Below are 24,552 nucleotides of genomic sequence, written 5' to 3' on the forward strand. Positions count from 1 at the left end.
CATTTCCAAGCTGGCCTCCAAAGCCAGTCGCCGACTGGGCATCCTCCGTCGTGCGAAGTCCTTCCTCGGCACACCTGAGCTCCTCACGACATACAAGGCTTTCATCCGCAGCTCAATGGAATACTGTTCTCCCCTATGGGCTGGTGCTCCTGCCTCACACCTAGCTCGGCTTCACGCTGTTGAAACCAAAGTTTTCAGAATCATTGGAATCTCCCGCGATGAAGCTAACTCCACGGGCCTTTTCACTCATTTTTCGTTTTTTCCAAGATGGCGCCTGTACGACATGACCTATCACATCATGATTATCATTAAAATATTCAAAAGGAAGAGGCGCTCCAATGGTTAAAATTTTGTGTCCATCAGACCAACAGCTGCTGAAATTTTTAAAAATAATGATCAGATGGATAAGTGTTTATTTGTCGAATTATGACGTCATAACGAAGGCACCGATGACATCATTAACATATCTTATTCCCCATGGGGAGTAGTTGACAATGAGCCAGATCTCAATTTTTCCTTTGACTGGTTTCAGAGATATAGATGTGCGAAGTTTTTCCAAGATGGCGCCTGTAACACATGACCTATGACGTCATGATTATCATTAAAATATTCTAAAGGAGGAGGCCCTCCCTTCGTGAAAATTTAGTGTCCATCAGACAAACAGTTGCTGATTTTTTTTTTATAATGATCGGATGGATAAGTGTTGTATTTGTCGAATTATGACGTCATTATGAAGGCACCGATGACATCATCATTACCCTGCGCTCATGAAGCGAAAAGCGGGCTGAAGCATTCAGTTACGAATGTACGTGTGCCGTGTGCCGTACGTGTCTGCATTTTAAAAACTCATATTCTCAGTAACCGTTGGTCCGATTGACACTGAATTTTCACCTTTGGAGGGCCTCCTCCTGTAGAATATTTTAATTTTTATTATGACGTCATAGGTCACGTGGTACAGGCGCCATCTTGGAAAAACTTCACACCTCTATATCTATGAAACCACTCCATGGAAAAAATTGAGACCTGGCTCATTGTCAACTACTCTCCATGGGGAATAAGATATGTTAATGATGATGTCATAGGTGCCTCCATTATGACGTCATAATTCGACAAGTACAATGCTTGATCTGATCAGTATGAGAAAAAAAAATTCCTCTGCAACTGTTAGTCTGATGGACATGAAATTTTCAGAATATGTGCGGCTCCTCCTGTATAATTTTTTAAATGATAATTACAACGTCATAGGTCACGTGGTACAGACGCCATCTTGGAAAAAACGAGAAATGTTGGACCTCTACATCTCCAAAACCGCTGCATGGAAAAATTGAAACGTGGCTCATTGTAAAGAACTCCATACGGGGAATAGGTGTTGTTAACGATGACGTCATTGGTGCCATAATTATGACGTCATAATTCGATAGGGACAACGCTGAGTCTGATCCGTTTGAAATGTATTGAGCGTGATCTATGTAACAATTATGTTAGAGAATATAAATTTATGATGTCATCGCTCACGTGATCTGGCAGCCATATTGGATCCCAAAAAAATAATAGAAACGTTCAAAAATAGAATAGTTGGCTCACAACAAGTTGACTGCGCAGGGTAAGTATTCTATGAATACCATCGAGTTAGTGTGAGCAATCCCAACAACACCTAAATGTCAGTTATACATGAAAATTGGAAACATGTTAACGAAACAAAACAATTCATGGAGATTAGCAAATCATGGAGCAGCACCCAATTTGGTCACGTGATCAAGTTGCAAAACCTCAAAACAATAACCAGGCATTGGTGAAACAGGTACACGGGAACACACACAGGTGACGTGTTTATCGATGATGCACAAAGAACTTGGTTGAGAAAGACAATTCGATGAACCAAATTTAACGTTAAATTCTATTTCAAAGTTCATACAATGGAGTCAGAGAAGTCGGTCGATGGTAAGTGCACACATGGTAACATAATACGTCATACCGATAATGGAGATTGGTTTCCGTGCAAAGCGAACGCGCCCAGAAAACCCCGAGTACTTGGCACGACACGCAGCGGCCCAGTCGGACGCAGTACTCGCAACCAAAGAACACGACCAGCACCGTCTCCTGCCAAGCACACACCACGTACAAACACACCAGGTACAAATAGGATCCACCTTCCGGTCACACCACCCTCCGGTCACACCGCAATCCGGTCACAACACCCTCCGGTCACACCACCCTAAGGTCACACCACCCTCCGGTCACACCGCAATCCGGTCACACCGCAATCCGGTCACACCGCAATCCGGTCACACCGCAATCCGGTCACACCACAATCCGGTCACACCACAATCCGGTCACACCGCAATCCGGTCACACCGCAATCCGGTCACACCACCCTCCGGTCACACCACCCTCCGGTCACACCACCCTCCGGTCACACCGCAATCCGGTCACACCACCCTCCGGTCACACCACCCTAAGGTCACACCACCCTCCGGTCACACCGCAATCCGGTCACACCGCAATCCGGTCACACCGCAATCCGGTCACACCGCAATCCGGTCACACCACAATCCGGTCACACCACAATCCGGTCACACCGCAATCTGGTCACACCACAATCCGGTCACACCACCCTAAGGTCACACCACCCTCCGGTCACACCGCAATCCGGTCACACCGCAATCCGGTCACACCGCAATCCGGTCACACCGCAATCCGGTCACACCACAATCCGGTCACACCGCAATCCGGTCACACCACAATCCGGTCACACCGCAATCCGGTCACACCGCAATCCGGTCACACCGCAATCCGGTCACACCACCCTCCGGTCACACCACCCTCCGGTCACACCGCAATCCGGTCACACCACCCTCCGGTCACACCACCCTCCGGTCACACCACCCTCCGGTCACACCACCCTCCGGTCACACCGCAATCCGGTCACACCGCAATCCGGTCACACCACCCTCCGGTCACACCACCCTCCGGTCACACCACCCTCCGGTCACACCAAAATGCAGTCACACCACCCTCCGGTCACACCACTCTCCGGTCACACCGCAATCCGGTCACACCGCAATCCCGTCACACCGCAATCCCGTCACACCGCAATCCGGTCACACCACCCTAAGGTCACACCACCCTCCGGTCACACCAAAATGCGGTCACACCACCCTCCGGTCACACCACTCTCCGGTCACACCGCAATCCGGTCACACCGCAATCGGGTCACACCGCAATCCGGTCACACCGCAATCCGGTCACACCACCCTCCGGTCACACCACCCTCCGGTCACACCACCCTCCGGTCACACCGCAATCTGGTCACACCACAATCCGGTCACACCACCCTCCGGTCACACCACCCTACGGTCACCCCACCCTACGGTCACACCGAAATGCGGTCACACCACCCTCCAGTCACACCACTCTCCAGTCACACCACCCTCCGGTCACACCACCCTCCGGTCACACCGCAATCCGGTAACACCGCATTCCGGTCACACCGCAATCCGGTCACACTACGGACCCTCTAAAGGGGTCTAAAGGGTGTAATAAGCTTGCTGTGGTGACAGAAGTGTTGTGTGACGATAGAAAGTTGTGTGGCGATAAAATGTTGTGTGGTGATAGAATGTTGTGTGGTGATAGAAGTGTTGTGTGGTGATATAAGTGTTGTGTGACGATATAAAGTTGTGTGGCGATAGAATGTTGTGTGGCGATAGAATGTTGTGTGGTGATAGAATGTTGTGTGGCGATAGAATGTTGTGTGGTGATAGAATGTTGTGTGGTGATAGAATGTTGTGTGGCGATAGAATGTTGTGTGGCGATAGAATGTTGTGTGGCGATAGAATGTTGTGTGGCGATAGAATGTTGTGTGGTGATAGAATGTTGTGTGGCGATAGAATGTTGTGTGGTGATAGAATGTTGTGTGGTGATAGAATGTTGTGTGGCGATAGAATGTTGTGTGGTGATAGAATGTTGTGTGGTGATAGAATGTTGTGTGGTGATAGAATGTTGTGTGGTGATAGAATGTTGTGTGGCGATAGAATGTTGTGTGGCGATAGAATGTTGTGTGACGATAGAATGTTGTGTGGCGATAGAATGTTGTGTGGTGATAGAATGTTGTGTGGCGATAGAATGTTGTGTGGTGATAGAATGTTGTGTGGTGATAGAATGTTGTGTGGTGATAGAATGTTGTGTGGTGATAGAAGTGTTTTGTGGTGATATAAGTGTTGTGTGACGATATAACGTTGTGTGGCGATAGAATGTTGTGTGGCGATAGAATGTTGTGTGGTGATAGAATGTTGTGTGGTGATAGAATGTTGTGTGGCGATAGAATGTTGTGTGGTGATAGAATGTTGTGTGGTGATAGAATGTTGTGTGGTGATAGAATGTTGTGTGGCGATAGAATGTTGTGTGGCTATAGAATGTTGTGTGGCAATTGAAGTGTTGTATGGCGACAGAAGTGTTGTGTGGCGATAGAAGCGTTGTGTCATGATAGAAGCGTTGTGTGGCGATAGAATGTTGTGTGGTGATAGAATGTTGTGTGGGGATAGAATGTTGTGTGGCAATAGAAGCGTTGTGTGGTGATAGAAGTGTTGTGTGGTGATAGAAACGTTGTGTGGTGATAGAAGTGTTGTGTGGAGATAGAGGTGTTGGGTGGCGATAGAAGCATTGTGTGGCGATAGAATGTTGTGTGGAGATAGAAGCGTTGTTTGGCGATAGAATGTTGTGTGGTGATAGAATGTTGTGTGGCGATAGAATGTTGTGTGGCGATAGAATGTTGTGTGGCGATAGAATGTTGTGTGGCGATAGAATGTTGTGTTGTGATAGAATGTTGTGTGGCGATAGAATGTTGTGTGGTGATAGAATGTTGTGTGGCGATAGAATGTTGTGTGGCAATAGAAGCGTTGTGTGGTGATAGAAGTGTTGTGTGGTGATAGAAACGTTGTGTGGTGATAGAAGTGTTGTGTGGAGATAGAGGTGTTGGGTGACGATAGAAGCGTTGTGTGGAGATAGAATGTTGTGTGGAGATAGAAGCGTTGTGTGGCGATAGAATGTTGTGTGGTGATAGAAGCGTTGTGTGGCGATAGAATGTTGTGTGGCGATAGAAGCGTTGTGTGGCGATAGAATGTTGTGTGGCGATAGAAGTGTTGTGTGGTGATAGAAGTGTTGTGTGGCGATAGAAGCGTTGTGTGGCGATAGAAGCGTTGTGTGGCGATAGAAGTGTCTTGTGGTGATAGAAGTGTTGTGTGGCGATAGAAGCGTTGTGTGGCGATAGAAGCGTTGTGTGGTGATAGAAGTGTTGTGTGGTGATAGAAGTGTTGTGTGGAGATAGAGGTGTTGTGTGGCGATAGAAGCGTTGTGTGGCGATAGAAGTGTTGTGTGGAGATAGAGGTGTTGTGTGGCGATAGCAGTGTTGTGTGGCGATAGAAGTGTTGTGTGGCGATAGAATGTTGTGTGGCGATAGAAGTGTTGTGTGGCGACAGAATGTTGTGTGGCGATAGAAGCGTTGTGTGGAGATAGAAGTGTTGTGTGGCGATAGAATCTTGTGTGGCGATAAAAGTGTTGTGTGGCGATAGAAGTGTTGTGTGGCAATATAATGTTGTGTGGCGATAGAAGTGTTGTGTGGCGATAGAATGTTTTGTGGCAATTGAAATGTTGTATGGCGACAGAAGTGTTATGTGGCGATAGAAGCGTTGTGTGGTGATAGAAGCGTTGAGTGGCAATAGAAGTGTTGTGTGGAGATAGAAGCGTTGTGTGGAAATAGAAGCGTTGTGTGGCGATAGAAGTGTGGTGTTGTGATAGAAGTGTTGTGTGGCGATAGAAGTGTTGTGTGGCGATAGAATGTAGTGTGGCGATAGAAGCGTTGTGTGGAGATAGAAGCGTTGTGTGGCGATAGAAGTGTGGTGTGGTGATAGAAGTGTTGTGTGGCGATAGAAGTGTTGTGTGGCGATAGAATGTTGTGTGGCGATAGAATGTTGTGTGGCGATAAAAGTGTTGTGTGGCGATAGAAGTGTTGTGTGGCAATAGAATGTTGTGTGGCAATAGAATGTTGTGTGGCGATAGAAGTGTTGTGTGGCGACAGAATGTTGTGTGGCGATAGAAGTGTTGTGTGGCTGTAGAATGTTGTGTGGCAATTGAAGTGTTGTATGGCGACAGAAGTGTTGTGTGGCGATAGAAGCGTTGTGTCGTGATAGAAGCGTTGTGTGGCGATAGAAGTGTTGTGTGGTGATAGAAGCGTTGTGTGGCAATAGAAGTGTTGTGTGGTGATAGAAGCGTTGTGTGGAGATAGAAGTGTTGTATGGCGACAGAAGTGTTGTGTGGCGATAGAAGCGTTGTGTCGTGATAGAAGCGTTGTGTGGCAATAGAAGCGTTGTGTGGTGATAGAAGCGTTGTGTGGCGATAGAAGTGTTGTGTGGTGATAGAAGCGTTGTGTGGCGATAGAAGTGTTGTATGGCGATAGAATGTTGTGTGGCGATCGAAGTGTTGTGTGGCGATAGAATGTTGTGTGGCAATTGAAGTGTTGTATGGCGACAGAAGTGTTGTGTGGCGATAGAAGCGTTGTGTGGCGATATAATGTTGTGTGGCGATAAAAGTGTTGTGGGGCGATAGAATGTTGTGTGGCGATAAAAGTGTTGTGTGGCGATAGAAGTGTTGTGTGGCGATAGAATGTTGTGTTGTGATAGAAGCGCAGTGTGGCGATAGAAGCGTTGTGTGGCGATAGAATGTTGTGTGGCGATAGAAGCGTTGTGTGGCGATAGAATGTTGTGTGGCGATAGAAGTGTTGTGTGGCGATAGAAGTGTTGTGTGGCGATAGAAGTGTTGTGTGGTGATAGAAATGTTGTGTGGCGATAGAATGTTGTGTGGCGATAGAAGTGTTGTGTGGCGATAGAAGCGTTGTGTGGCGATAGAATGTTGTGTGGTGATAGAAGCGTTGTGTGGCGATAGAAGTGTTGTGTGGCGATAGAAGTGTTGTGTGGTGATAGAAGTGTTGTGTGGCGATAGAAGCATTGTGTGGCGATAGAATGTTGTGTGGCGATAGAAGTGTTGTGTGGCGATAGAAGTGTTGTGTGGCGATAGAAGTGTTGTGTGGTGATAGAAGTGTTGTGTGGCGATAGAAGCGTTGTGTGGCGATAGAAGTGTTGTGTGGCGATAGAAGCGTTGTGTGGCGATAGAATGTTGTGTGGCGATAGAAGTGTTGTGTGGCAATATAATGTTGTGTGGCGATAGAAGTGTTGTGTGGCGACAGAATGTTGTGTGGCGATAGAAGTGTTGTGTGGCGATAGAATGTTGTGTGGCAAATGAAGTGTTGTATGGCGACAGAAGTGTTGTGTGGCGATAGAAGCGTTGTGTGGCGACAGAATGTTGTGTGGTGATAGAAGCGTTGTGTGGAGATAGAAGTGTTGTGTGGCGATAGAATGTTGTGTGGCGATAGAAGTGTTGTGTGGCGATATAATGTTGTGTGGCAATTGAAGTGATGTATGGCGACAGAAGTGTTGTGTGGCGATAGAAGCGTTGTGTGGCGATAGAAGTGTTGTGTGGTGATAGAATGTTGTGTGGCGATAAAAGTGTTGTGTGGCAATGGAATGTTGTGTGGCAGTAGAAGCGTTGTGTGGCGATAGAATGTTGTGTGGCGATAGAAGTGTTGTGTGGCGATAGAAGTGTTGTGTGGTGATAGAAGTGTTGTGTGGCGATAGAAGCGTTGTGTGGCGATAGAAGTGTTGTGTGGCGATAGAAGTGTTGTGTGGCGATAGAAGTGTTGTGTGGCGATAGAAGTGTTGTGTGGCGATAGAAGCGTTGTGTGGCGATAGAAGCGTTGTGTGGCGATAGAAGCGTTGTGTGGCGATAGAAGTGTTGTGTGGAGATAGAAGCGTTGTGTGGTGATAGAAGTGTTGTGTGGAGATAGAGGTGTTGTGTGGCGATAGAAGCGTTGTGTGGCGAAAGAAGTGTTGTGTGGAGATAGAGGTGTTGTGTGGCGATAGCATGTTGTGTGGCGATAGAAGTGTTGTGTGGCGATAGAAGTGTTGTGCGGCGATAGAATGTTGTGTGGCGATAGAAGTGTTGTGTGGCGACAGAATGTTGTGTGGCGATAGAAGCGTTGTGTGGAGATAGAAGTGTTGTGTGGCGATAGAATGTTGTGTGGCGATAAAAGTGTTGTGTGGCGATAGAAGTGTTGTGTGGCAATATAATGTTGTGTGGCGATAGAAGTGTTGTGTGGCGATAGAATGTTGTGTGGCAATTGAAATGTTGTATGGCGACAGAAGTGTTGTGTGGCGATAGAAGCGTTGTGTGGTGATAGAAGCGTTGTGTGGCGATAGAAGTGTTGTGTGGAGATAGAAGCGTTGTGTGGAGATAGAAGCGTTGTGGGGCGATAGAAGTGTGGTGTGGTGATAGAAGTGTTGTGTGGCGATAGAAGTGTTGTGTGGCGATAGAATGTTGTGTGCCAATAGAAGCGTTGTGTGGAGATAGAAGCGTTGTGTGGCGATAGAAGTGTTGTGTGGCGATAGAATGTTGTGTGGCGATAAAAGTGTTGTGTGGCGATAGAACTGCTGTGTGGCAATAGAACGTTGTGTGGCGATAGAAGTGTTGTGTGGCGACAGAATGTTGTGTGGCGATAGAAGTGTTGTGTGGCTAGAGAATGTTGTGTGGCAATTGAAGTGTTGTATGGCGACAGAAGTGTTGTGTGGCGATAGAAGCGTTGTGCCGTTATAGAAGCGTTGTGTGGCGACAGAATGTTGTGTGGCGATAGAAGTGTTGTGTGGCGATAGAAGTGTTGTGTGGAGATAGAAGTGTTGTATGGCGACAGAAGTGTTGTGTGGCGATAGAAGCGTTGTGTCGTGATAGAAGCGTTGTGTGGCAATAGAAGCGTTGTGTGGTGATAGAAGCGTTGTGTGGCGATAGAAGTGTTGTGTGGAGATAGAATGTTGTGTGGCGATCGAAGTGTTGTGTGGCGAAAGAATGTTGTGTGGCAATTGAAGTGTTGTATGGCGACAGAAGTGTTGTGTGGCGATAGAAGCGTTGTGTGGCGATATAATGTTGTGTGGCGATAAAAGTGTTGTGTGGCGATAGAATGTTGTGTGGCGATAAAAGTGTTGTGTGGCGATAGAAGTGTTGTGTGGCGATAGAAGTGTTGTGTGGCGATAGAATGTTGTGTGGTGATAGAAGCGCAGTGTGGCGATAGAAGCGTTGTGTGGCGATAGAATGTTGTGTGGCGATAGAAGCGTTGTGTGGCGATAGAATGTTGTGTGGCGATAGAAGTGTTGTGTGGCGATAGAAGTGTTGTGTGGCGATAGAAGTGTTGTGTGGTGATAGAAATGTTGTGTGGCGATAGAATGTTGTGTGGCGATAGAAGTGTTGTGTGGCGATAGAAGCGTTGTGTGGCGATAGAATGTTGTGTGGCGATAGAAGCGTTGTGTGGCGATAGAAGTGTTGTGTGGCGATAGAAGTGTTTTGTGGTGATAGAAGTGTTGTGTGGCGATAGAAGCATTGTGTGGCGATAGAATGTTGTGTGGCGATAGAAGTGTTGTGTGGCGATAGAAGTGTTGTGTGGCGATAGAAGTGTTGTGTGGTGATAGAAGTGTTGTGTGGCGATAGAAGCGTTGTGTGGCGATAGAAGTGTTGTGTGGTGATAGAAGCGTTGTGTGGCGATAGAATGTTGTGTGGAGATAGAAGTGTTGTGTGGCAATATAATGTTGTGTGGCAATAGAAGTGTTGTGTGGCGACAGAATGTTGTGTGGCGATAGAATGTTGTGTGGCAATTGAAGTGTTGTATGGCGACAGAAGTGTTGTGTGGCGATAGAAGCGTTGTGTGGTGATAGAAGCGTTGTGTGGCGACAGAATGTTGTGTGGCGATAGAAGCGTTGTGTGGCGACAGAATGTTTTGTGGCGATAGAAGCGTTGTGTGGAGATAGAAGCGTTGTGTGGCGATAGAAGTGTTGTGTGGCGATAGAATGTTGTGTGGCGATAAAAGTGTTGTGTGGCGATAGAAGTGTTGTGTGGCAATATAATGTTGTGTGGCGATAGAAGTGTTGTGTGGCGATAGAATGTTGTGTGGCAATTGAAGTGTTGTATGGCGACAGAAGTGTTGTGTGGCGATAGAAGCGTTGTGTGGTGATAGAAGCGTTGTGTGGCGATAGAAGTGTTGTGTGGAGATAGAAGTGTTGTGTGGAGATAGAAGCGTTGTGTGGCGATAGAAGTGTGGTGTGGTGATAGAAGTGTTGTGTGGCGACAGAAGTGTTGTGTGGCGATAGAATGTTGTGTGGCGATAGAAGCGTTGTGTGGAGATAGAAGCGTTGTGTGGCGATAGAAGTGTTGTGTGGCGATAGAATGTTGTGTGGCGATAAAAGTGTTGTGTGGCGATAGAAGTGTTGTGTGGCAATAGAATGTTGTGTAGCGATAGAAGTGTTGTGTGGCGACAGAATGTTGTGTGGCGATAGAAGTGTTGTGTGGCTATAGAATGTTGTGTGGCAATTGAAGTGTTGTATGGCGACAGAAGTGTTGTGTGGCGATAGAAGCGTTGTGTCGTGATAGAAGCGTTGTGTGGCGATAGAAGTGTTGTGTGGTGATAGAAGCGTTGTGTGGCGATAGAAGTGTTGTATGGCGACAGAAGTGTTGTGTGGCGATAGAAGCGTTGTGTCGTGATAGAAGCGTTGTGTGGCGATAGAAGCGTTGTGTGGTGATAGAAGCGTTGTGTGGCGATAGAAGTGTTGTGTGGTGATAGAAGCATTGTGTGGCGATAGAAGTGTTGTGTGGAGATAGAGGCGTTGTGTGGCGATAGAAGCGTTGTGTGCCGATAGAAGTGTTGTATGGCGATAGAATGTTGTGTGGCGATCGAAGTGTTGTGTGGCGATAGAATGTTGTGTGGCAATTGAAGTGTTGTATGGCGACAGAAGTGTTGTGTGGCGATAGAAGCGTTGTGTGGCGATATAATGTTGTGTGGCGATAAAAGTGTTGTGTGGCGATAGAATGTTGTGTGGCGATAAAAGTGTTGTGTGGTGATAGAAGTGTTGTGTGGCGATAGAATGTTGTGTGGTGATAGAAGCGCAGTGTGGTGATAGAAGCGTTGTGTGGCGATAGAATGTTGTGCAGCGATAGAGGCGTTGTGTGGCGATAGAATGTTGTGTGGCGATAGAAGTGTTGTGTGGCGATAGAAGTGTTGTGTGGCGATAGAAGTGTTGTGTGGTGATAGAAGTGTTGTGTGGCGATAGAATGTTGTGTGGCGATAGAAGTGTTGTGTGGCGATAGAAGCGTTGTGTGGCGATAGAATGTTGTGTGGCGATAGAAGCGTTGTGTGGCGATAGAAGTGTTGTGTGGCGATAGAAGTGTTGTGTGGTGATAGAAGTGTTGTGTGGCGATAGAAGCATTGTGTGGCGATAGAATGTTGTGTGGCGATAGAAGTGTTGTGTGGCGATAGAAGTGTTGTGTGGCGATAGAAGTGTTGTGTGGTGATAGAAGTGTTGTGTGGCGATAGAAGCGTTGTGTGGCGATAGAATGTTGTTTGGCGATAGAAGTGTTGTATGGCAACAGAAGTGTTGTGTGGCGATAGAAGTGTTTTCTGTCGACAGAAGTGATGTGTGGCGATAGAAGTATTGAGTGGCGATAGAATGTTGTGTGGTGATAGAATGTTGTGTGGCGATAGAAGTGTTGTGTGGCGACCGAAGTGTTGTGTGGCGATAGAAGTGTTGAGTGGTGATAGAAGCGTTGTGTGGTGATAGAAGTGTTGTGTGGCGATAGACGTGTTGTGTTGTGATAGAAGCGTTGTGTGGCAATAGAAGTGTGGCATGGCATTTGATGCGTGGAGATTTAAATGTGGCATGGCAATAATGTGGCATAGTGTGGTGTGGCATTTGATGTGTGACATGGCATGGTGTGACGATCGCAACATGGCAATGCATGGTGATCAAAGCATGGCATGGCAATGGAAGCGTGTCGTGGAGATGGAAGCCTAGTGGTGGAAATGTGGCACGGAGATGGAAGCGTGGCACAGAGATGGAAGCCTGTTGATGGAAGCAATGCATAGAGATGGAAGCCTGGTGATGGAAGCATGGTGATTAAAGCGTGGCTATTGATGGCAGCGTGGTGCGGAGATGGAAGCCTGTCGATGGAAACGTGGCGAGGAGATGGAAGCATGGCACAGGGATGGAAGCATGGCGATGGAAACGTGGCAGGGAGATGGAAGCCTGGCGATGGAAACGTGGCGCGGAGATGGAAGCATGGCACGTGGATGGAAGCGTGGCGATGGAAACGTGGTGCGGAGATGGAAGCCTGGCGATGGAAATGTGGCATGGAGATGGAAGCATGGCGCAGAGATGGAAGCCTGGTGATGGAAACGTGGTGCGGAGATGGAAGCCTGGTGATGGAAACATGGCGCGGAGATGGAAGCATGGTGCGGAGATGGAAGCCTGGCGATGGAAACGTGGCATGGAGATGGAAGCATGGCTTGGAGATGGAAGCATGGCGTGGAGATGGAAGCCTGTCGATGGAAACGTGGCATGGAGATTGAAGCCTGGCGATGGAAACGTGGTGCGGAGATGGAAACGTGGTGCGGAGATGGAAACGTGGTGCGGAGATGGAAACATGGCGTGGAGATGGAAGCCTGGCGATGGAAATGTGGTGCGGAGATGGAAGCCTGGCGATGGAAACGTGGCGCGGAGATGGAAGCCTGGCGATGGTAACCTGGCGCGGAGATGGAAGCATGGCGATGGAAACGTGGCGCGGAGATGGAAGCCTGGCGATGGAAACATGGCACGGAGATAGAAGCCTGGTGATGGAAGCGTGGCGATGGAAACGTGGCGATGGAAACGTGGCGCGGAGATGGAAGCCTAGCGATGGAAACGTGGTGCGGAGATGGAAACGTGGCACGGAGATGGAAGCATGGCGATGGAAACGTGGCGCGGAGATGGAAGCATGGCGCGGAGATGGAAACGTGGCGCGGAGATGGAAGCATGGCGATGGAAACGTGGCGCGGAGATGGAAGCCTGGCGATGGAAACGTGGAGCGGAGATGGAAGCCTGGCGATGGAAACGTGGCGCGGAGATGGAAGCCTGGCGATGGAAACGTGGCGCGGAGATGGAAGCCCGGCGATGGAAGCCTGGTGATGGAAATGTGGCGCGGAGATGGAAGCGTGGTGAGGCCGAATCGTGAATCATTGATGCGAGCAGCACACCATCTTTCTGACTGACCATCCAGAAGAGCGTGCTGTTAGTTTTGTCCGTGTGCTGCTCTGTTGTCGACAAGACACTGAAGATGAGACAAATAAGGACCATGAGAAATCTGTGGGCAAGAAAGATAAATTCGTTTTTATACTTCAAAATTTTTCACAAAAATAAAAGGACAAATTTTTAAGTCACACACACACACACACACACACACACACACACACACACACACACACACACACACACACACACACACACACACACACACACACACACAAACATAAACACACACACACACCACCGGTGTGTTCACATTCGGTGTTTCGGGAGAGAGAGAGAAAAGAGGGAAACACCAACAGCCGAACAGAAGGCCAAGACAGGGGAGGTGGACAAACAATAGGTGTGGGGATGAATGGGGAGCAGGATGGGGTGAACAAGATGGGTACAGAAGGAAACTCTTAGGAGGGAGTACTGGAAATTTGGAAGGAGGAGGGATTGAGATGGGGGGAAGGGGAGGAGGGCTGGTTAACAAGGGTATAAAAGGTCATGATTTTGAATTGGGGCGATGGGGGTAGTTTGGTTCAGTATGGTATAAAAGATCATGTTTTTGGATTGGGATGGGAGAGTGGAGTGGGAGGGGGGGGGGGGGAGGTGGTTGAGTTAATGAGGGTAGGTGGGGTTGTTGGGTGGGTGGGGCAGGGGAGTAACGAGGGTATAACACATCATGTTTTTGGATCGAGGGGGGGGAGGACAACGAGGTTTTAAAATATCGTGTTTTTGGATTGGGGGGGTCGTGACGAGGGTATAAAATATCATGTTTTTGGATCGAGGGGGGGGGGAGGATAACGAGGTTTTAAAATATCGTGTTTTTGGATTGGGGGGTCGTGACGAGGGTATAAAATATCATGTTTTTGGATCGGGGGGGGGGAGGATAACGAGGTTTTAAAATATCGTATTTTTGGATCGAGGGGGGGGGGGGGGAGGATAACGAGGTTTTAAAATATCGTGTTTTTGGATCGAGGGGGGGGGATAACGAGGTTTTAAAATATCGTGTTTTTGGATTGGGGAGTAGTGACGAGGGCACAAAATATCATGTTTTTGGATCGAGGGGGGGGGGGGGGGAGGATAACGAGGTTTTAAAATATCGTGTTTTTGGATTGGGGGGTAGTGACGAGGGTATAAAATATCATGTTTTTGGATCGAGGGGGGGGGGGGGATAACGAGGTTTTTAAATATCGTGTTTTTGGATTGGGGGGTAATGACGAGGGTATAAAATATCATGTTTTTGGATCGAGGAGGGGCGGGGGTGGGTAACGGGGTTTTAAAATATCGTGTTTTTGGATTGAGGGGGGGGGGGGGGTAGTAATGAGAGTATAAAATATCATGTGTTTGGATCGAGGGGGGGGGTGGGTAACGGGGTTTTAAAATATCGTGTTTTTGGATTGATGGGGGGGGGGGGGGAGTAATGAGGGTATAAAATATTATGTGTTCGGATCGAAGGGGGGGGTGGAGGATAACGAGGTTTTAAAATATCGTGTTTTTGGATTGAGGGGGGGGGGGCGTGGTAGTAATGAGGGTATAAAATATCATGTGTTTGAATCGAGGGGAGGGGTGGAGGATGACGAGGTTTTAAAATATCATATTTTTGGATCGAAGGGGGGGTGGAGGATAACGAGGTTTTAAAATATCGTGTTTTTGGATCGAGGGGGGGGGTGGAGGATAACGAGGTTTTAAAATATCGTGTTTTTGGATCGAGAGGGGGGGTGGAGGATAACGAGGTTTTAAAATATCGTGTTTTTGGATCGAGGGGGGGGGTGGAGGATAACGAGGTTTTAAAATATCGTGTTTTTGGATCGAGGGGGGGGGGCGGGTGGAGGATAACGAGGTTTTAAAATATCGTGTTTTTGGATCGAGGGGGGGTGGAGGATAACGAGGTTTTAAAATATCGTGTTTTTGGATCGAGGGGGGGGGGGGGTGGAGGATAACGAGGTTTTAAAATATCGTGTTTTTGGATCGAGGGGGAGGGGGGTGGAGGATAACGAGGTTTTAAAACATCGTGTTTTTGGATTGAGGGGGGGGGGGGGTAGTAATGAGGGTATGAAATATCATATGTTGGGATTGGAGATGATCTGAGATGATGGTGAACATCTGTCTTGAGGACCTGGAGGGGAGAATATGACTCCTTTTGCTCTCATCTTCATTGTGAAAGTTTATTTAAGAGTTAATTAGTTTTGTGTCTGAAATAAAATCTGTAAAGTCTGAGATTTTGAACATGAGGTTCTCCAACCACATTAAGATGTAACATGTCCCAGCATCGCTACATCTCACTGTTGGTACCGTACAGAGTACACTTCGTCCATTTGTTTACTCTGGGTGTTCACGTTATGATTCCACAGTCACGAATCGAGTATCCAATTGCCGGTGTCATTCCTCGAGTGTCCGATTGCCCGTGTCCCACTTATGTAGTCATATGTCATTGACAGTGTCTTGTACCTCGAGTAATGAGTGTCCAATTGTCCGTGTCCTATTCTTGTTGTCATGTCTGATTACCTGTGTCTTTGTCTTGTAGTCATGTCTAATTGCCCATGTCCTAGTCTTGTAGTCATGTATGATTGCCCATGTCCTAGTCTTGTAGTCATGTATGATTGCCCATGTCCTAGTCTTGTAGTCATGTCTGATTGCTCATGTCCTCGTCTTGTTGTCATGTCTGATTGCTCATGTCCTCGTCTTGTTGTCATGTCTGATTGCCCATGTCCTCGTCTTGTCGTCATGTATGATTGCCAATGTCCTAGTCTTGTAGTCATGTCTGATTGCTCATGTCCTCGTCTTGTTGTCATGTCTGATTGCTCATGTCCTCGACTTGTTGTCATGTCTGATTGCCCATGTCCTCGTCTTGTAGTCATGTCTGATTGCCCACATCCTAGTCTTGTAGTCATGTATGATTTCCCATGTCCTAGTCTTGTAGTCATGTCTGATTGCTCATGTCCTCATCTTGTTGTCATGTCTGATTGCCCATGTCCTCGTCTTGTTGTCATGTCTGATTGCCCATGTCCTCGTCTTGTAGTCATGGCTGATTGCCCATATCCTGGTCTTGTATTCATGTATGATTGCCCACATCCTAGTCTTGTAGTCATGTCTGATTGCCCATATCCTGGTCTTGTAGTCATGTCTGATTGCCCACATCCTAGTCTTGTAGTCATGTATGATTTCCCATGTCCTAGTCTTGTAGTCATGTCTGATTGCTCATGTCCTCATCTTGTTGTCATGTCTGATTGCCCATGTCCTCGTCTTGTTGTCATGTCTGATTGCCCATGTCCTCGTCTTGTAGTCATGGCTGATTGCCCATATCCTGGTCTTGTAGTCATGTCTGATTGCCCATATCCTAGTCTTGTAGTCATGTCTGATAGCCCATATCCTAGTCTTGTTGGCATGTCTGATTGCCCATGTCCTCGTCTTGTTGTCATGTCTGATTGCCTATGTCCTAGTCTTGTAGTCATGGCTGATTGCCCATATCCTAGTCTTGTAGTCATGTCTGATTGCCCATGTCCTAGTCTTGTAGTCATGTATGATTGCCCATATCCTAGTCTTGTTCGCATGTCTGATTGCCCATGTCCTCGTCTTGTTGTCATGTCTGATTGCCTATGTCCTAGTCTTGTAGTCATGGCTGATTGCCCATATCCTAGTCTTGTAGTCATGTCTGATTGCCCATGTCCTAGTCTTGTAGTCATGTATGATTGCCCATATCCTAGTCTTGTAGTCATGTATGATTGCCCATATCCTAGTCTTGTAGTCATGTATGATTGCCCATATCCTAGTCTTGTTGTCATGTCTGATTGCCCATGTCCTTGTCTTGCAGTCATGTCTGATTGCTCATGTCCTCATCTTGTTGGCATGTCTGATTGCCCATGTCCTCGTCTTGTTGTCATGTCTGATTGCCCATGTCCTAGTCTTGTAGTCATGGCTGATTGCCCATATCCTGGTCTTGTAGTCATGTATGATTGCCCACATCCTAGTCTTGTAGTCGTGTCTGATTGCCCATATCCTGGTCTTGTAGTCATGTCTGATTGCCCATATCCTAGTCTTGTTGTCATGTCTGATTGCCCATATCCTAGTCTTGTTGTCGTGTCTGATTGCCCGTGTCCTAGTCTTGTAGTCATGTGTGATTGCCCATATCCTAGTCTTGTTGTCGTGTCTGATTGCTCATGTCCTAGTCTTGTAGTCATGTCTGATTGCCCATGTCCTACTCTTTTGGACTTATCTGTTTGCCCATGTCCTAGTCTTGTAGTCATGTATGATTGCCCATATCCTAGTCTTGTAGTCATGTATGATTGCCCATGTCCTAGTCTTGTAGTCATGTATGATTGCCCATGTCCTAGTCTTGTAGTCATGTATGATTGCCCATATCCTAGTCTTGTAGTCATGTATGATTGCTCATGTCCTAGTCTTGTAGTCGTGTCTGATTGCCCATGTCCTAGTCTTGTAGTCATGTATGATTGCCCACATCCTAGTCTTGTAGTCATGTATGATTGCTCATGTCCTAGTCTTGTAGTCGTGTCTGATTGCCCATATCCTGGTCTTGTAGTCATGTATGATTGCCCATATCCTAGTCTTGTAGTCATGTATGATTGCTCATGTCCTAGTCTTGTAGTCGTGTCTGATTGCCCATATCCTGGTCTTGTAGTCATGTATGATTGCCCACATCCTAGTCTTGGAGTCGTGTCTGATTGCCCATATCCTAGTCTTGTTGTCATGTCTGATTGCCCATATCCTAGTCTTGTTGTCGTGTCTGATTGCCCGTGTCCTAGTCTTGTAGTCATGTGTGATTGCCCATATCCTAGTCTTGTTGTCATGTCTGATTGCTCATGTCCTAGTCTTGTAGTCGTGTCTGATTGCCCATGTCCTACTCTTTTGGACTTATCTGTTTGCCCATGTCCTAGTCTTGTAGTCATGTATGATTGCCCATATCCTAGTCTTGTAGTCATGTATGATTGCCCATGTCCTAGTCTTGTAGTCATGTATGATTGCCCATGTCCTAGTCTTGTAGTCATGTATGATTGCCCATATCCTAGTCTTGTAGTCATGTATGATTGCTCATGTCCTAGTCTTGTAGTCGTGTCTGATTGCCCATGTCCTAGTCTTGTAGTCATGTATGATTGCTCATGTCCTAGTCTTGTAGTCGTGTCCTGTTGCCCCCTGGCCGTGTCTAATTGCCCGTGTCCTTGTCCTTCAACCATATCCAGTTGCTCATGTCCCAGTCCTCATGTCCCGTGTGGGATTAGAGGTTATCTTGGGGTTATTAAGGGTTAGAGTTCAAGGAAAAGTCCAAGTTTGCAGGTTCTAATTCCTCGTGCAGGTTTCGTGGTTACCTGGGCTAGGTTATACAGGATGTTCCCATGATTAGACAAATCCGGGTTGGTTTGATTGAACGGAGCAGGATATCATGAGGAATGACAGGTGGTTCAGTTATAATTTGCGTGTAATCATTCTCATGATAACTCATACGATGCTCATTATCAAGTGCAGCGATAATTTCCAGGGATAGAAAAAAGGTTCCAATAGGGACACGGCCTCGTCAACGTGGAGAAAAGGTATGGAAGGTATTTTAACAACTCGCACCACCACAAGGGCCAATTATACCAGATTGGTTGTTGGTGAATTTGACAAACCTCAAACCAACAACCATTCCTCGACATATTTATAGGCTTCCTGATCTCCCCAGGTAAAGGACATAAAGATCATCAGACAAATCGAACATTTCTTCCATAGCAAATCTCACCTTTTGGATACAAGACGTCTACAAAATACATCATAAAAGTCGTCACTGCAGCCCCTCCCACTGCAGCCCCCCTCCCACTGTAGCCCCCCTCCCACTGTAGCCCCCCTCCCACTGCAGCCCCCCTCCAACTGTAGCCCCCTCCCACTGCAGCCCCCCTCCAACTGCAACCCCCTCCCACTGCAGCCCCCCTCCCACCGCAGTCTCCTCCCACCGCAGTCTCCTCCCACCGCAGCCCCCCTCCCACTTCAGCCCCCCTCTCACTGCAGCCCCCCTCCCACCGCAGTCTCCTCCCACCACAGTCTCCTCCCACCGCAGCCTCCCTCCCACTGCAGCCCTCCTCGCACTGCAGTCTCCTCCCACCACATAGCACGAAGTCTCCTCCCACCGCCTCCATCCCACTGCAGCCATATATATATATACACACACTAGTATAAAGCCCGTCAAAAATGATGGGGTGGAACAGTTTTTGACGGTGCAGCCGCATTAACATGCCAAAGTCTGAAGTCTGGGCCAAATGTCAGGTGTGCTTATATCATCTTTATTTATTAGACATCGCACAGAATTATGTTGTTGCAGTTGCAGGAGAAGTACATGGAGAAGAGGAAGAAGTTGTTTCTTGGGTTTGTTGATCTGGAGAAAGCATTCGATAGGGTTCCACGCGAAGTATTGACATGGGCATTGAGGAAGTTAGGAGTGGAGGAATGGTTGATCAGAGTAGTGATGGCAATGTACAAAAGAGCGCACAGCTGTAAGGACGAAGGACGGGAACAGTGGTGAGTTTGAGGTGAAGGTGGGAGTGCATCAGGGGTCGGTACTAAGTCCACTACTATTTGTAGCTGCGATGGAGGTGCTGGCTCAGAACGTAAAGGAGGGTTTACCGTGGGAGTTGTTGTATGCAGATGATCTGGTGTTGATTGCGGAAAGTATGGATGGACTGAGGGAAAAGATGAACAAGTGGAAGGAATGTATGGAGACAAAAGGTCTGAAGGTGAATATCGGAAAGACAAAGGTGATGGCAAGTGGTAAAGCATGTGGTGAGGTGGAAAGAACTGGGAAGTGGCCCTGTGCTGTGTGTAGGAAGGGAGTCGGAGTGAACTCCATTCAGTGTACAATGTGCGCTGAGTGGGTTCATCAAAAATGTAGTGGTCTGAGAGGGTCATTAACCAGTGTGGCAGCTACATTCAAATGTAAGGTGTGCACAGAGCGAGCTGCAGATGGAGGAAATGTTGAGTTGGATCTTGGAGACAGCGTGAAGCTGGAAGGTGTGAAAACATTTTGCTACCTCGGAGACATGCTGAATGGAGAAGGTGGATCAGGCTCGGCAACGGTTGCTGGAGTGAGATGTGCATGGAAGAAGTTTCGGGAACTGAGTGGCGTGCTGATGAGGAGGGGAGTGTCGAAGCTGAAGGGAAAGGTGTATGCTGCATGTGTGAGAAGTGTTATGATTTATGGGAGCGAGACATGGGTAATGAACGTAGAGCAGCAACGAAGGCTGGAAAGGGTGGAAATGCGAATGGTTCGACGGATGTGTGGAGTATCGTTGAGAGAGGAAGACAAATGATGAATCGCGAAAGATGATGGGAATAGAGCCTGTGGTTGATGCTGTGAAGAGGAACAGGTTGAGATGGTTTGGTCATGTGTTGAGGAAGGATGAAAGTGACTGGTTGAGAAGAGTGATGGAAATGAATGTAGAAGGAAGTAGAGGACGGGGAAGACCGAGAAAGACTTGGCTAAAGATGGTGGAAGAAGAAATGCGGGCAAGGGGGTTAACAAGGAGAGATGCAGAAAATGGGGCAAAATGGAGAAGATTGTCATGGGGACCGCAAGGTTAACCCCCGCTCTAGTAGGGAAAATGGCCTTAAAATGCATGTTGTTGTTGTTGTTGTTGTTGTTGTATACAGAAGTAAATTAACACTTGTTTTACTCTGCTCATATTGCACATCACATGTTGCAGATTTCACCTCCCTGTGCTTTGTATTTATTTTGATTAAACAAAATCTGCTTTGTACACCGACCTTAAGGTTCAGTTTGTAAGCCACCATCTACAATTCCAATGTAAGAGGCATAATTACTTTTATTTTGGGTCTTTGGAGCCCTTGGGGTCTTTTGGGTCTTCAGTGTCTTTTGGGTCATTTGGGTCCTCTAGATCCTTTGAGTCATTTGAGTATTTTGGGTCCTCGATCTGGATCTTGAGGGTATTTTAGGGTCTTTGGGGTAATTTGGGTCTTTGGGGTCCTCAGAGTCTTTATGGGTCTTTTTAGTCTTTTGGTTTGTTTGGGTCTTTGGGGTATTTTGGGTCTTTGGGGTATTTTGGGTCTTTTCGGTATTCTGGGTCTTTTTGGTCTTTGGGTCCTTTGGGCCTTTGGGGTCCTTTCAGTCCTCAGGGTCTTTCCATCCTTTCAGTAACCGGGATATTTTAGGTCTTTGGGGTCTTTGGGTCCTTTGGGCCTTCAGGGTCTTTTTAGTCATCAGAGTTTTTTTCCGATCTTTTCGGTCTTCAGGGTCTTTAAGAGTCTTCAGGGTCTTTTGGGCCTTCGGGGTCTTTGGATCAATTGGTTCTTCAGTGTCTTTTCAGTCGTTTGGATCCTTGGGGTCTCATGAGTCTCCAGAGTATTTTGGGTCATCAGAGTCCTTGAGGTCTTCTGGGTCCTTGGGGTCTTCAAGGTCTTGTGTGTCTTTAACAGTCTACAGGATATTTTGGGTCTTTGGGTATTTTGGGCCCATTTGGTCTTCGGGGTGTTCTGGGTCCTTGGGTCCTCAGAGTGTTTTAGGCCTTTTAACCTGTGGACACACAGTCGTGTTCGAAGATTGTCCATTAACCTCCCCCCCCACTCAAATCCCTCCTAAAGCACTACTCAGAGCCTTTAAAACCTCCCCTTATGAAGGGGGACAGACACACACACACATTGTGTTTTATATGGCAGATCATATATATATATATGCCTGCTCAATAATAACTGACTCACACTGTACAATGGTACGCAAATCCTCTCAATCCAACTGGGCGCTCCAGAAAATTGTACACTCGTCCTTGCAGGCCCGGGCACCCAGGTCCTTGGACGCTCGTTTCTCCAGCACACCTGTCACTCCACATCCCAGGCCGCCTGGCTCCCCGGCCCCCGGCTTCCCGATCCCCCGTGACCGGACCATATCTGAGACCACCGAGTTCAAGTACGCTTCCTTCAGCGCATGCTCCACTCACCGCCATAACAAAGCCAAAAAAACCTGTGTGTGCGTCGACCCCGGTGTCTGTGCATCCAATTGGTATTTGACCCACTGCGTGCGTACCTGGGTTTCCAAGTACCCGAGGTGACTATTGTTCAAACCTCAGCATTTTGTCCAACTTTACTCCCGCTACATCCATCTTTCAAAGTCGATGTCATTGCTATCATCTGAAAAAGAGTAAAAAAAAATACAAGGCCATGACAAAATATACCAAACACTCAGGTGTGTAGAAGTAGGGGGGGCATGAGAGTTCGGGGACACACCCAATTTAACATTGAAGTCAATGGGAAATGAAAAACTATCCTCACAAAAAGATCATACCTATTTCTCCCATCTTCAAGAAAGTTGGATGGACATTGATGAAATGATTACTGATAAACAAATATTAAGAGGATATATTAGTATTATTCATTCAACAAATGCTGACTTGTCGACAACCGAACCAAATGTTATTACCTGCGCCACCAAAGGTGGACGGAGGCGATATCTTTACCCCTGTCCGTTTGTCTGTGAACAAAATATCTCAAAAAGTTGTGGACGGATTCGGACTAAACTCAGTGGACCAGTTGGGTGTCTGACGAGGACAAATATAATCGATTTTGGTGAAGATCTGAATATGGATTCGGATATGAGAATTATTTAATTTTTAAGTGATTCTTCACCATTGAGTTATGGGGCTAAAACCAACATATAGCAGGATCTCTCAAAAAGTTATGGACGGATTTGGACGAAAGTTGGTGGAGAGGTTGTGTGTGTCACAAGGAAGAATACATTTTGGTGAAGATCCGGATCCGGATCCGGCTAGTAGAATTTTTAAGTGATTCTTCACCATTGGGAGATCGGCCCAAAAACGATACATAGGAGGATATCTCAAAAAGTTGTGGACGGATTCGGACGAAAGTCAGTGGACGAGTTGGGTGTGTGACGAGGACAAATATAATCGATTTTGGTAAAGATCTGAATATGGATTCGGATATGAGAATTATTTAATTTTTAAGTGATTCTTCACCATTGAGTTATGGGGCTAAAACCAACATATAGCAGGATCTCTCAAAAAGTTGTGGACGGATTCGGACTAAACTCAGTGGACCAGTTGGGTGTCTGAGAAGGACAAATATAATCGATTTTGGTGAAGATCTGAATATGGATTCGGATATGAGAATTATTTAATTTTTAAGTGATTCTTCAACATTGGGAGATCGGCCCAAAAACGATACACAGCAGGATATCTCAAAAAGTTGTGGACGGATTCGGACTAAACTCAGTGGACCAGTTGGGTGTCTGACGAGGACAAATATAATCGATTTTGGTGAAGATCTGAATATGGATTCGGATATGAGAATTATTTAATTTTAAAGTGATTCTTCAACATTGAGTTATGGGGCTAAAACCAACATATAGCAGGATCTCTCAAAAAGTTATGGACGGATTCGGACGATACTTGATGGACAGGTTGTGTATGTGACAAAGAAGAATCGATTCAATTTTGGTGAAGATCCGGATCCGGCTAGTAGAATTTTTAAAGTGATTCTTCATCATTGAGTGATGTGACCAACCAGGTGGAGGTGTGCTCTCTACTGAGTGCCGTTCTAGTTTTAGTGTAAAAGTCTCGGTAATGCATTGAAAGATTTCATCAATAATTTAAATGATTACTTACTAAATGTTAATAGAACCAAGTGGAAACCAAGTCAAGGAACAGAGAAAATCACAACCTTGGTATTTCAATGGGAAACATACTCCCTTTATCATATGTTTTATGTGTCCGTTTGTTTGTTTTTGTCATTGTTGTTAGTTTTTACACGAGTCTCGATCTTGTATACAAAAAAAAGGGAAACAATGAATGTGGAAAATAGCAAAAAATGCCTGATTGAAGAGTAAATGAAGCACATAAACTGAGAAGTTTAAAATACTATAACATTTAGTAAGTTTAAAAAAAAAAACTTTAATATTTCGTTATAAGATTCTTGTATTTTTGTCAAATAATCAATGGGAAAACAATGTTAAAATGATATGTGCTTCAGGAGGGGCTCAGAACACAATGTTGAGAGTTTTATCATTTGATCTCTGTTCAACAAACATATTGAACGTAAAAATCAACCTCCAACAGGTTATTTATCAACATTTCCGTGCTCCCTTTCCCCCCTACCCCTTTCTTTCCGCCCCACCCCTTCCCCATCCCCCTTCCCTCCCTCCTCCCCTCCCCCTCCCCCATGCTCCTCCCTTTCCCCCCTACCCCTTCCTTTCTGCCCTACCCCTTCCCCTCCCCCACCCCTCTCCCTCCCCCTCCCCCTCTCCCTCCCCCTCCCCCACTCCCCCTCCCATCCCACCCCCTCCCTTCCCCACTCCTCTCCCCTCCCCTCCCCCCTCTTCTCCCCTCCCCCCCTCTTCTCCCCTCCCCCCCGTTCC

The 24,552-nt window shown here is 46.8% G+C and overlaps 1 protein-coding gene across 1 annotated transcript in view; it reads right to left on the reverse strand.

Moving 5' to 3' along the window:
* KCNQ1 (potassium voltage-gated channel subfamily Q member 1) overlaps nucleotides 1-22,208 on the reverse strand; it is a 102,095-nt gene extending 79,887 nt beyond the window's left edge. The window contains 4 exon segments of the mRNA XM_078777538.1: nucleotides 1,976-2,055; nucleotides 2,057-2,100; nucleotides 13,170-13,260; nucleotides 21,888-22,208. Coding sequence (XP_078633664.1) covers nucleotides 1,976-2,055; nucleotides 2,057-2,100; nucleotides 13,170-13,260; nucleotides 21,888-22,129 — 457 coding nt within the window. The 5' untranslated portion in view covers nucleotides 22,130-22,208.
* Between the last annotated feature and the right edge of the window lie 2,344 nt (nucleotides 22,209-24,552).

This window comes from Myxine glutinosa, chromosome 5, assembly GCF_964187855.1.
Source record: "Myxine glutinosa chromosome 5, kmMyxGlut1.1, whole genome shotgun sequence".
NCBI classification, from domain to species: domain Eukaryota; kingdom Metazoa; phylum Chordata; class Myxini; order Myxiniformes; family Myxinidae; genus Myxine; species Myxine glutinosa.